The 12756-nt window shown below is 38.1% G+C and overlaps 2 protein-coding genes across 6 annotated transcripts in view; one reads left to right on the top strand and one right to left on the bottom strand.

Annotated features, from left to right (window-relative positions):
* The first annotated feature begins 30 nt into the window (after positions 1–30).
* Positions 31–8466, top strand: ITGB1BP1 (integrin subunit beta 1 binding protein 1). Of its 2 annotated transcripts, XM_026674347.2 has the most exons (7): positions 31–426; positions 1236–1337; positions 2835–2913; positions 4598–4734; positions 5139–5231; positions 6858–7007; positions 8218–8466. In XM_026674347.2, exons 2-7 carry the CDS (start codon positions 1266–1268, stop codon positions 8287–8289), a joined length of 603 nt encoding a protein of 200 aa, XP_026530132.1. In that variant the 5' UTR covers positions 31–426; positions 1236–1265; the 3' UTR covers positions 8290–8466. The 2 variants fall into 2 exon arrangements, with proteins under 2 accessions (XP_026530132.1, XP_087802353.1); XM_087946227.1 differs by lacking the exon at positions 4598–4734 and having other exon boundaries at positions 35–426; positions 5143–5231.
* A 584-nt stretch (positions 8467–9050) lies between these two features.
* Positions 9051–12756, bottom strand: part of ASAP2 (ArfGAP with SH3 domain, ankyrin repeat and PH domain 2) — an 88129-nt gene continuing 84423 nt past the window's right edge. For all 4 annotated transcript variants that reach the window (XM_026674336.2, XM_026674338.2, XM_026674337.2 and 1 more), the window contains one exon: positions 9051–12365. In XM_026674336.2, the coding sequence (XP_026530121.1) occupies positions 12291–12365 (75 nt within the window). In that variant the 3' untranslated portion in view covers positions 9051–12290. The remainder of the gene's footprint in view (positions 12366–12756) is intronic.

Genomic DNA, 12756 nt, shown 5'->3' with positions numbered 1-12756 from the left:
AGAGAGCGCTGAGAAGGGCCGGAAGTTCCCTGGTATAATGGGTGGTACCCGGAAGGAGAAGAAGGCGGAGGAGAAGCGGGGCTGTTCTGGCCCCAGATGTTATTGGTGTGCTGGCGCGTGGAGGAGTTGTTCCGCGTAGTCGCGGAGCGCTTCGAAGGCGATGCAGAGAGGGAAAGTATCTGAGCTCAGAAAGAGGCGATTTATTATTATTGTTTTTGTTATCTTTGTAGGTTTGTAAAGTAGGGTAGCCTTTCCCTCCTTTTCTGTTCTCAGAAAGGTTTGAACCAGTCGGTTTTCTTCCATTGGGGTTGTTTCCATCCACCTGGTGATGCGGTCAAGGCTTCACCGGGTGGATTTCCACCCGTGATGCTGATTTTCGGGGTCCAGAAGCAAAAGGAAGGGGGAAAAAAAGAAGTTAATATATAGGTAAGGTAATATCATGATTAAGACATTTGGAAATTAAGTGGGAATGTTTCCTCTCTTTGCAGCCGACAACCTGGGCTTCTCAAACAACGTTGCCCGATGAACCCTAATAAAGAGAATATTCTTCAAAGCCTAAACGTCGGTTTGAAGTTTTAGCAGCATTCGCACAACTCTCTTGAATAACAAGCTAGTTACTATGGACGTTTCAGTCCCGGGCACTTGATAAACTCTCTTGTGTGGTCGCTACCGTTCAGTCATCATGCAAGACCTGATGGACTATTGGAGGGGTCTTCAAATTTGCAGTTTTAAGACTTGTGGACTTCAACTCCCAGAATTCCTCCTCCAGTCATGTTAGCTCAGGAATGCTAGGAGTTGAAGTCCACAAGTCTTAAACTTGCCAAATTTGAAGACCCTTGGATTATTAGATTAAACCATTGGGGACTACCCAAAACCAGCCTTTATGTCAGTAGTGTTATGACAGTTCAGTATACAATCTTTTTCAGAGGAAATTTAATTTGTTAATAACACTAAGTAAAAGTTGATGTTTGCTCATATTTTGCTTCCCAGCTTCTCAGAAGCTTCTGGTTAGTCAAAGAATATCGGTGTAGACTGGTTTTGATACGTCTACTTTGTTGAAGGTAAATATTTAGGCATATTTCCCCCAGAGAATTATGTTGCATTCTCTATTCTTTTCGCAATTTGAGTTCTATCCCAAGTGCAGTTGTATATCTGTGCAAAGCCCATGTATGTATGTTTTTAAGATTGCACTTTCAGTTGTATAAGAAACAGGATTTTCTTTTCTCTCTTTACAGCTTTAGTTTTGATTGTGCATCACTAAAAAAATGTTCAGGAAAGGAAAAAAGCGGCATAGCAGCAGCAGCTCACAAAGCAGTGAAATCAGTACTAAAAGCAAAGTAAGATATACTTGATATATAGCGTATCTTAAAACATCTGTTCCATCTATGGCTTATCCAGATGTGACCTTGCTCACTTTTGCTCGAGGGAGGTTGTTTTTCAGCTCCCATCAACTCCAATCAACCCAGTCAGTAATGAAAATAAGGACCTGATCCTATTTTCAGAAGTTAGCACTTTATGAACTTAGGGTAGAATATACCTTTCAGACAGTTATGTAGACATCTATGCTTCTAGAAGAGAAGGGCAGTACATAAATCCAATAAAACCAACCAACCTCTGAAGTGTCTGAGCAATGAAATATACAGTATTGTTTCAGCCAAGAGCATGATTCCTTGCTTAAGCAAGTTATGTAAACAAAATATTTCTTCTGTACAGTACTATTGAATTTTAAGATGAGCTGCCTATTTTTAAATGCTAATGGCACGGAGGACTTGCTGTGAATGGATAATCAATGATGAATGTGATATTGCTTAGATTATGTGAAGAGTCTTTCAGAACAATTTTGCTACAGTATGAAAAAGGGGACAGGGAATGCTGTGGTGATGTTCATTGTCATGGAATAGGCAAAGTGAATCTGACATCAGCTTCTGCAGGGTGGAATAGGGCAGGGCTGAATAAAAACACAATGTATTTGTGTCATCAAGATCAAATATATAAGGGTGGGATTTCTATCAGTGTTAATCCAGATATCATTTGCCATGATTCTGATTTGTTGCAGACCCCCCAGATTTGGCAGCTGGGGGGAGGGGAAATCACTTTTATCTTCTTCCAGGATATTTTATTTCAAGTTTTTAATTTATCTTACTTAATGTGATCTGTAAACCTGGACAATTTTTCCCGTTTTGCCACTGTTCACTAAATTTAAATAAAATCAACTTTATAAAACTGGTTTTTCTTTCAGTAAACCAAAGTAAATGTTAGTTTAGAACTCAATCAAAACTCTGTTAACTAAAAGTGGGAGCCATGAGTTCTAGCTCTACCTTAGACATATTGTAGGGAACATGGGGGGAGGAAAGAGCATTGAGTGTGTTTGCTGCACTGAGTTATTTTATAAAAATAAAGATGGGATTAAAAATAATAAAAATAGAAGTGAAAGCTTTCAATTTCCTCCTGGTGGTTTTACTGTAGGCTTTCATTATGCTCATTTCCATAACAAATGAGAGTTCACTATGCAAGTGTTCATGATTTTAAAAAAAAACCTCAATGCATGTAATATTGATTAGATGTTTTTTGTAACAAATAGTGATTGAACCCCATGATGATTAGATACAACTTTTTAATATCAAGATCTGATTGTTTTCTTCTTGCTTTTGGTGAACCTAAGAAAAGAATCTCATCTTGTCAGCTAAATTTGTTTTTAAAAGCCCATATTAAAAAGGTATAATCTGTAAAATAATTGGACCATCTATGGTTGTAATGCATTTCATATTTAATACAGGTTTTCTAAAAAAAAAAAAAGGTTTGACCACAATAACTTCATCTTTTTCCTTATCTAGTCAGTGGACTCTAGCCTTGGAGGCCTTTCAAGATCTAGTACTGTTGCTAGCTTGGATACGGACTCTACAAAGAGTTCAGGTATGAAACTTGTTGAGGTGTTATATTGACAAGACTACGTAGCTGAGTAAGTATTTAAAACAGTATGCTACCGTATTATATGTGGAGATGTCTACATTTGACATTATTTTTCAAAACAGAAATTTTTATCCTTATTATCTCAGCTGGGTTTTTGAGGATTTCGGATACTTTGTCCTGGGGAGGTTTAGAATTATGCGTACAAGGACTATGAAATTGCTTCTGGGTGATGTTAGCCATTTTAGAAGGCAGAATATAATGGTTAAGAGAAACACAGTGAAGATCATCAAGGATACGCTGGCCTTACTTAAGGCACTAAAAACCTGGTTCTTCCCTTGGGCATTGGGTCCGAGTGTAGGATAATCTCATAGAAATTAAAGATACTGAATGGAATATGCAGAGCTTGACCCCAGTTACTTTGTTATTTTTTTATTTTCTGGATTTTTGTTATGTTTTTTTTAAAGTTTTATTTCTGTTTGGTAACCATAACAATCAAATAAATATGGAAGATTAGACGTGGAGGGAGACCTCTAAAAACACTGGGTTTATTCAGTTTTGATTCTTGAAAAGACACAAGGTTTCCAGAATAAGGCTGCTCCACAGAAATGGATAAAGATTTTCCACTGTAGTGGGTAGATTTCAGTTTTCCTATTATTATGCTAAACCTCTTGAGAAAAATATACTTTGACAATGAAACTAATTTGAGAATGTGATGAGAGTATTTTTCTCATTAAACATCTTCAAGCAGAGGCTGGAGTGTTAAGGGATCTTTTAAGTTCTAGACCACGGGTGTCAAACTCGATTGTGTCATGGGCTGGATTGTGACGTATCGTGGCATTTTTTGCCTTTGCGGAGCTGGGGTGGGCGTGGCCTGCACATGACATATCTGGCCCATGGGCTGCCACTTTGACAGGCCTGTTCAAAACTGAATAAGATATTGAACTAAAGAGGCTACAGAGCTCTTCTGTCATGCTTCCAAAGTGATAATGCAGGGGTGTTAAATTGGATTTCTTTGAGGGCCGGATCAGCATTGTAGTTCTCCGCAGGCTGGTGGGGGGAGGCAGGGAGCAGGGAGGGGAGTTGGGATGGACAGCCTCCTGAAACACCTTGCTGGCCAAAACACGGTGCAGGGGAGTTGCATGTGCAACTTGTTTTCGGCTTCCATGGCCTCTTGCAGTACTCTCCCAGCTGAAATCGAGCTGCGCGGAGGCACCACGAGGCCCCATGTGGCCAACTTTTGCCCAGCAGAATGCTGCTGGAGGCCGGGGAGGCCAAAAATGGGTCACGTGGGGGCTGCACAAGGCCTCTGTGAGGCCTGTTTTTGTCTGGTCCTTTGATATTTCCAGGCCGGCCTCACAAGTCAGATTTAAGCAACCTGCATGCCTTGAGTTTGAGACCCCTGTGATGTGAAAATAATGCTTAAAGGTGACTTTCTTGGTGTAGCAGGGGTGTCAAACTGGTGGCCCGCAGGCCAGATGAGTCACATGCAGGCCACATAACCCCCAGGTTAAGTACTTTCTCTCCTGTGGACTTTTCCAATATTAAAACCAGCAGTTTTGAGAACATGGTGCCAATGTTATTACATATTAGTTCAGTTATGTGAGAATCGGAGTCCCTTTTAATGTCCTAAGCAGCTTGTTAACAACTAAAATGACTTAGATGTGTGTTTAAATGTGTTGCTTTGTAGGCCAAAGTAACAGCAATTCAGATACTTGTGCTGAATTTCGAGTGAAATATGTTGGTGCTATTGAAAAACTGAATCTTGAAGAAAGCAAGACTTTAGAAGGACCCCTGGATTTGATTAATTATATAGATGTGGCACAGGTAAAGGTTGTCAATTTTAGCTAAGTTACTTAATCATGGTTTTTTAAATGAAATGAATGGATTTGCATGAATAAGCCATGAACTAAAATTCACACACCCCAATGACAGGATTCTTATAATACTTCAAAGCAAAAGCAGTTAAGCTACATTGGACTTAGCTTATGTAAAGCACTTGGCTTGCCAGCTATCTCAAGAATTTAGATACAACATGCTTTTCAATTACTAACAAAAAGCGCTTTGACAAATCGCAGAAAGAAATAGGACAAAGAAAAAAAAATAGTATGAGAAATCCTTTTAGCAGTAAAGAGTTACAATTCTATGACTATTTCTCTAATCAAAATAGACTGAGCAACTGCCATTTATGTTTTCATGTCAGAATACCATTTTTATTTTATTTTCCAAAGCAAGATGGAAAGCTGCCCTTTGTTCCTGGGGAAGAAGAATTTATCATGGGAGTGTCCAAATACGGGATTAAAGTTACATCATTGGACCAGTATGTAAGTAAATGAGTGATTTTAAAAGATGCAATTGGCATGATTATAGGAGCAATATAAATTCTTTTATCCTTCCTCTGGGTGATTCTACAATAGAAGTTTGCAAACAGCTTGAATGAAGGAGGGATGACATTCTGTGGCCTGCTTATTAGACCACGTCCTTCATTTTAGCTTGTGTTGCTGAGCTTTTTGAATATCCTATTCAAGAAATTACTAAGTTTACTAAAACAAGAATTGAAATGAATGCATAAAACCTCCAAGGGGCAAAAAGTCTCCATTTCTACTTTAAATTCCATCCAGAAATGACTTGGGTTTTTTAGATCTGCTGACCTGTAGCTTACCTCTACCCCATGAAGTTCAATGTATTTTCAGTAAAAACCTTTCGGCTAAAAAGGATCATCTACATCTGGTTTAATACAGAAAAAGCATTATTGGAATCTTGTTCCAAGCTTGATTGTGTATTTGAGTCCTTGAGGTTTAAAAAAATGGTGTCTGCCTTGCAGTGGTGGGATTCAAATATTTTTACCACTGGTTCCATGGGCATGGCTTGGTGGGAGTGCTTTGCGTGCGTGTACACTGTGTGCGTGCGCATGCCAAACACACACTTCGCGCAGGCACAGAGGTGTTCTAACTCACCTCCTGCAAGCCTGCACTCTCCCGGTCACTTCAGCAGCTGCTGCACGGCACTCTGCTGTGCCGCGCAAAGCAGCTGTGCTTCAAATTCAGAGGATAAAGGTTAGTATGGGAGCCCGGCTGGGCGGGTGGGCCCAACAGCAGAGCAGTGAACTAGTTCGGTCTCCACTGCTCATTGCTGCTACCGGCTCGGCAGAACCAGGCTGAACCGATAGAATACCACCACTGCTGCCTTGTTGTAAAATGTTGCACTGACAATGTTGCAACAGAATGAGAATCCATTTCTCTTTCAGAATATTCTGTTCACTCTATCAGCCAATTTCTATTGCCCTTCTCCCCCAAGAGATTTGCTGTCCCTGGGTTGAGTTTTGTTTTTGGCTTTCTCTTTAGAATTCCCCCACCACCTAGGGTTATTTGAACATGTTGGAATTTATTACTGGTTCTCTGGATGGAGAACCAACAGTAGAAGCTGGTTCAAGTAACCCAGTTCACCAGCTGAATTTGTTGCTTAGGCATAGTATGGTCTTAAGACAGATGATATGTGGCTGGAATTTCCTAAGGAAATTTAGTGAATGACTTATCCCCAAACAAAAAGAGCTATTTACTTCCAAAACTAATGATTGCATTGAGAGTTTTCGTCTCCTTTCATCTATCCCTAGATAAAAGGAATTTCTTTTTTCAAGAGAGATGGATGTTAGCTAATGTTTGTTATTTTCTCTCATTATTTATTGTTAAAACAGATGCACCGTACATTTCAGTGTTGGTTGTCTTCACTCATCTAGGCTCCTAAACTTGTGGTCATCGCTAGCTTACCAATACAGGAAATTAGATGTTGGTAGTCTATGAATAACTCTTCCTAATAATAATTTCAGTAAATGCGGTGCAAAACAGTCTCTTTCCAAAGGTTAGCTTTGAGGATTTGGAAGTTTGGTGATATGGTGTCTTTTTTCCCCACTCTCTTTCATGATAATTTAAATTAATTAGTAGAACTTTCAGGATGTTTTGCATAGACATGCACTCTACCTAATTGTCCGGATGGTCTGCTACGATGATGGCTTAGGAGCAGGGAAGAGTTTACTGGCTTTGAAGACAACCGATTCAAACGCCGAAGAATATCATCTTTGGATTTACCAGTGCAATAGCTTGGTAAGTTTTGTGTATATTTTAAAAAGCCACTTACCACATATTCATGGCAAGATACTATTTAACATGTATTGGGCCAATCCCTATGCATTATTCCCCAATATGTGTGTTAGTCCAAAATGTGACAGAATTGGTTTAAGATGCCAACATGTTCTCTGTCCCAGCCAGCAGAGCTAATGGAAAATACATACATAGGGGTTGTACAAGTAGTCTTCGACTTACAACAGTTCATTTAGTGACCAAAGTTACAACGGCACTGAAAAAGGGGATTCATGACCATTTTTCGCACTTATGACCATTGTAGCATTCCCATGGTCATGTGATTTACATTTGGATGCTTGATAGATGACTCACATTTATGACAGTTGCAATGTCCCGAAGTCATGTGATCACCTTTTGCGGCCTTCTGACCAGCAAAGTCAATGGGGAAACCAGATTTGATTAAACAAACCGTGTTACTAATTTAACAACTGCAGTGATTCACTTAACAAATGTGGCAAGGAAAGTTGTAAAATGGGGCAAAATCCCACTCAACAAATTTCTCACGTAACAACGTAAATTTTGGGCTCAATTGTCGTAAGTTGAGGACTATCTGTAGTTCATATCACTTGGAGAGAATATACCATCCCGCTCCTAGACCACTAGTCAAAAAAACAGTAGAGGTATTATAACCTGTGCTATCGATATCCCTCAACTTAACAACAATGGGGACTGGAAGTGATCACTAAGTGAGGCAGTTGCACCACTTTTTTTTTTTGCTATGGTTGTTAAATAAATTTGGCTTTTCCCATTGGCTTTGCTTGTCAGAAGCTGCCTGGGAGGGTCACAAATGGCGATCATATGCCCACCCACCCCCAATGCTGCAACGATGGTAAATACATGCCGAATGCCAAGTACTCAAATTTTGATCTCACAATCATAAGGGAACATTACGATCGTTTAGCAAGTGCTGGTTGTAAGTCACTTTTTTCAGCACGGTTGTGATTTCAGCCACTAAACAAATGATCATAAGTCAAGGACTGTCCGTATTAAAGAGCCGTTGGTCATTAAATCAATTCTGTTCTATATCCCACAAGTTACATTCTTGGAGCCACTATTACATGTAGTAAGCATTTGTCAACTGGAAGCTGAAGCAGAAAACAGCCTTAAGTGGTGCAGTAAATTGTTTTGTATGCTGGTGGTAACAAAGAGTTTATTATTTTCTAAAATGCAGGAACAAGCACAAGCTATTTGTAAAGTGCTGTCCACAGCCTTTGACTCAGTTTTAACATCTGATAAGTCCTGAATACTGTATCGATACATCATCCATGAAAAAGAAGTTCTTCCTATGACTTCAACACCTGGAGAAAAAAAAGTTCATATCTGCTCCAGAATACTTTTTAAATTATTTTGGTATAATGTTTAAACTATATGTAATTTTGTCATTACCGTTATTAAACAATGGGACCAAAAATCCACCAAATGTTCTCTTATGTGGAAGTCTGTGCTAAATTACACTATTTTAACATTTTATAAACTTGAAAAAAATTAATGAAATGTCTATTCCAGGGCTGTCAAACTCATTTCATTGGGGGCCACATTAGGGTTGTGTTTGACCTCAGGGTGTGTGTGTGTGGGGGGGGGGGTATGTAGCCACCTCAACGTCACTTATCAAGTCTCTGGTTTTGGCCATGATGGCCTCCTGCAGCTGTCAGCAAAAATGAAATTCCGGGAGGTCACACGTGACCCTCCCGAGCTCCATTTTCACTGGCAGAAACACCGCGGGCTGGCCCATTGTTTCCAGGGTGGCCCCACAGGCCATATCTAAGCATCCCGCGGACCAAATTCAGCCTGTGTGCCTTGAGTTTGACACCGCTGGTCTATTCACTGCACTTTTTAAATTGCCTTAATATTTGTTAAGAAAAAAGAAGCATATCATGTAAGATCAGAGTTAGGAAGGCTACATATGTTGTGATTTACAAACTCTCAAGTTTTGGAGTATCACTCTTCCATTCCAGAACTCTCAATTGTTAAGGATATTGTTCACATAAACACAAAGAGTCAATATGAGGCTTAAAGTAGTTTATTTTTTCAGTCTAATGACTGATTTAACAGAAGTAAAATTAATCATGCTCCAATTATAAATCACTGCCTCTAGACACTAAAAATAAGAAATGGTCTTAGGTTATACAATGTATACAGTTGCTCTGCAACTAAACAATCAAAACCATCACATTAAAATTATACATCTCAAATAGCATTCTGAACTGCATTTTAAGTGTCTTATGCTCCTTTAAAAATGGTTAACACAGTAATCGCATGTGCTTGGTAACAGTTTGTTGAATATAGCGCTCTCTGTTGTCAGTCATGAAATCTCAATAACCTTACAGAGTTCAGCATATTTTTTTAAAAAATCCAGATTTTCTGACTAGTTATGAGTTAATGTTACATGTCACAAAAACAGTATTGTGAGATGTTTCTTACAAGCCTATCATACTGATGTAGTGTGAGAAAATACTCTTGTTTAAGATTGTCTAGTAGCCATAATCAAGTGTTTTTCAGGATAATCTGAAACTTTCAAATTAACTCCAGTCATTTTCTTCAGATTAATCATATCCTTAGGCAAATTTCCTAACTTTTATTTTTTATTTTTTGTTTGTCTGACAGCAACAGACAAACAAATATGATTCTATATTTGATGGTATTCTTGGTTTCAAAGAAATTTTGGCATTGGAAAACCATTTTAATCCAAGCATCTTGGAGTACATATCTAGTACAGTTCACTGGATCCTACCCAGTGTGAAATCTGAGTCTAAAGAAGCTTCATAAGGCTATTTTGCACATAGTTGTTGAAAGATTCTGTGTTAAACACTGTAAGTAATGTGCAAAATAATGTGACAAATTATTTCCTTGCATTTGCCAGGCATAAAAACATAAAGACTTGAACCCCAACTGAATTATCAGCCTCTGAATTAAATGTGTAGTGGCCAACTATTCTCCTAATATACATATATATTTCAATGGGAACTTTGAATATGCAGACTTAGCTTTAAAACATACAACAAAACTAGCTTGAAAATATTCCAGTTTGCTCCTCCCATCACACTGCAGCCACTCATATTGTTCTTAATTTTAGCCAACTGATTTGCATCAATACATCTGACAAATTGCCTCAAATGTACCACTTCAGCAAGGCAACAGAAATATTGAGATCCAGCATTTCCCCCTATCCAATATAAATATACCAAAGGGTCCTTCCCATATCTGTTTCCACTTCCACTAGCCAATATATACATAATTTCTGTGTCAGAAATTCAAAGTTCTCTTGATAAATCTAGAGATACAATAGTCACAAAACTTGTGATCAAAGCCAATGTGACCTGGACATTGATATTCTAATTCTATGCTACCAGTGCACATTTGGGTAGCATATGCAAAATAAAAACTGTTACAATATCACAATATACAAACATTAAAAGGACATAGCTATGTTCTGTAAGAGTCTATTCATTTTGAATTATGAAATCTATTCACAATTATTAACAGTGTTTAACTACCATGTTCTAGGATATATTTCAGTACACAATGCAAGTCCGCAAACAGACTGAACTGCTTGCCAAACAACGGTGTGTACCTCAGCCCAGGGCCGTTTGGATCAGTGACTATGACACTGTTAACCATAGCAATCTCATTATGAACATACCACTATGTGCTTTACAACTTGTTTTCAAAGAAAAGGACTGTAAGTAATATTTCATAAACTTTCCCATTTAAATTTATCATCCCGGCTTCCCTCTTCCCCCCTTACCTCAAGGGTAATTAGTGTACGGCATAAAATATTAACTGCATATTTAGTATAGAAAACTATGACCTCATACTTATAAAACGAGGTAATCAGATTTCAGGTTTTAAAATATCTACACATCAAATTACTAAAATATTTCTTTAATGCAACTGAGGACATTCCTAACCAAGCATCTTCATGAATATGCATATTACTTATGTTTGCTGCTCCAAGGAAGCAGTCTTCCACTGAGATACATACAAGGGCCATGTGCAATTTTTTTCTTGGACTGCTTTAATCTTAAAGCTTTTCTCATGACTTCATGTACAAGGGGAGATTGGCAGGAAGAATAATACCTTCTTTCTTTTCCTCATAAACTGATAAATATTCCTAATTTCTTCCTTTGTATTACAAAGGTATAAAATCGTTATTTACCAAGTAGAGATATTCAGACCTCCATTTGTGCCAGTACAAGCCATCATAAGGAAACATAGGCTATTCAACCAATGGGAAATTGGACTAGGTTATTAGATCCCAAACTATTTTAACTGTGCTATGCAACAAGGTTTTGACCTTTTCATTGGACTCAAATGTTTCAAGCCTGCCAATGCTGCTGCCTAATGCAGAGTCATTTTCAAGCACATATTCATCACCGCTTGGGCGTAGTGATGTTTTGTCTCTATGCAGCTGTAACCCTTTTTCGACAGGAGCAAGGGGTTCTAACTGTTCAGAGACATGGATTCTCTTTCAGCACCTAATCCTTAGGTATCTTATCTGGGGATTCTAGATTTGTTTTTCTGTAACAAAAATGCATGCTGGGTGAATGTGTACTTATACAGTTTTCCTCAAATGTGGTTAGATTATTACTTAGGACATTAAATAGGGCTGGGTTTCTATCACTTTCAGTCCTTTCCATCCATGCATTTAAAAAAAAAAGATTGAGATTGCTATTTAGAAGTCTTTGGCAAAAAGACTTCTCCCCCATCCTACTTCTCTGATCAATGGACATTTGTGGATGGCTGCGGACATGGATAAGAAGAAGCTCCACCATGTCACAACTGAGGGGGTGTTCTTATTTTTCTCAAAGTGTTTTAATGTACTAAATAAAACCAAAAGGAACTGTCATTCTTTAAAATGAAATTTCAACTTTCAGTTTACTTACAGTCCTGAGACTGATCTCAAAAGCCATACTCACCACTGAAGTTAAACACTTATTGTAGGCCTGACATTGGCACTAAAATGTAACGCATTAGTGCAGTCAAGAGATTAATCTTCTAGCTTTCTTAATATGCCTTTCACATTGTCATGGATTTGGGCTCTTGTGTTTTTGCAGCTTTTGGCAATCATCACAAACATTTTTAGTGGCTCTGTTGTTAGAAAAGTCCCATGGAAAATAATTTCAACAACTGCAATAATGAAAATTCAACTATGTTATTTTGAAGTATCCCAGTGAGGCATTTGATGATGAACAGGGAGTCCCAATGAAATCTAGAAAGGGAAACTTTCCACTTGCAGGGAGCTGTTTAATCAACAATAAAGTGCACAAATGATACAGGAAAAGCACCTTTCCGATTAGGATCTCCATCAATATGCCCAATCTGAAAAAGAGAAAATATTATAGAGTAGTTATGAATTCAATACGAGGACAACTAATAAAACAAATTTAAAATATTCTCAGTTCTTTTTAGCCATATAAAATTGTTTATTATTTATACATTGATTTTGTAAAATAAATTTTCACCGAAACATTTTCTTGCTCTTTTGGGACTCTGTCTCCAAAACTCTGAGGTTTCACCCAGGAACTGTAATTATGTAGGACCAGAAGTACTGATGGGGAAATTTTACTGCATGGTAGAAAGGATTTAATTATATTGGGTGAATACAGCCAATGAAATTTCCCTTCTTCGGTGCTACAAGACACATCATATTGATCTAAACGGAAACTGATCCTGAATTAAAACAATTCCCCCAAAAGGAGGTTTAGACTAA

The sequence above is a fragment of the Notechis scutatus genome, chromosome 1 (assembly GCF_049901735.1).
Source record: "Notechis scutatus isolate UNSWTSFEM ecotype Mainland chromosome 1, rNotScu1.2, whole genome shotgun sequence".
Classification (NCBI taxonomy): domain Eukaryota; kingdom Metazoa; phylum Chordata; class Lepidosauria; order Squamata; family Elapidae; genus Notechis; species Notechis scutatus.
The sequence above is the reverse complement of the archived record's forward strand: the minus strand, read 5'-3'. Positions and strand labels throughout refer to the sequence as shown.

Excerpts from the sequence above, each read along its gene's own strand:
- ITGB1BP1 (XM_026674347.2), top strand. The coding sequence starts at position 1,266 with ATGTTCAGGAAAGGAAAAAAGCGGCATAGCAGCAGCAGCTCACAAAGC. Across the intron at positions 1,338-2,834 it reads AAATCAGTACTAAAAGCAAA|TCAGTGGACTCTAGCCTTGG; the intron begins GTAAGATATACT and ends TTCCTTATCTAG. Across the intron at positions 4,735-5,138 it reads ATTATATAGATGTGGCACAG|CAAGATGGAAAGCTGCCCTT; the intron begins GTAAAGGTTGTC and ends TATTTTCCAAAG.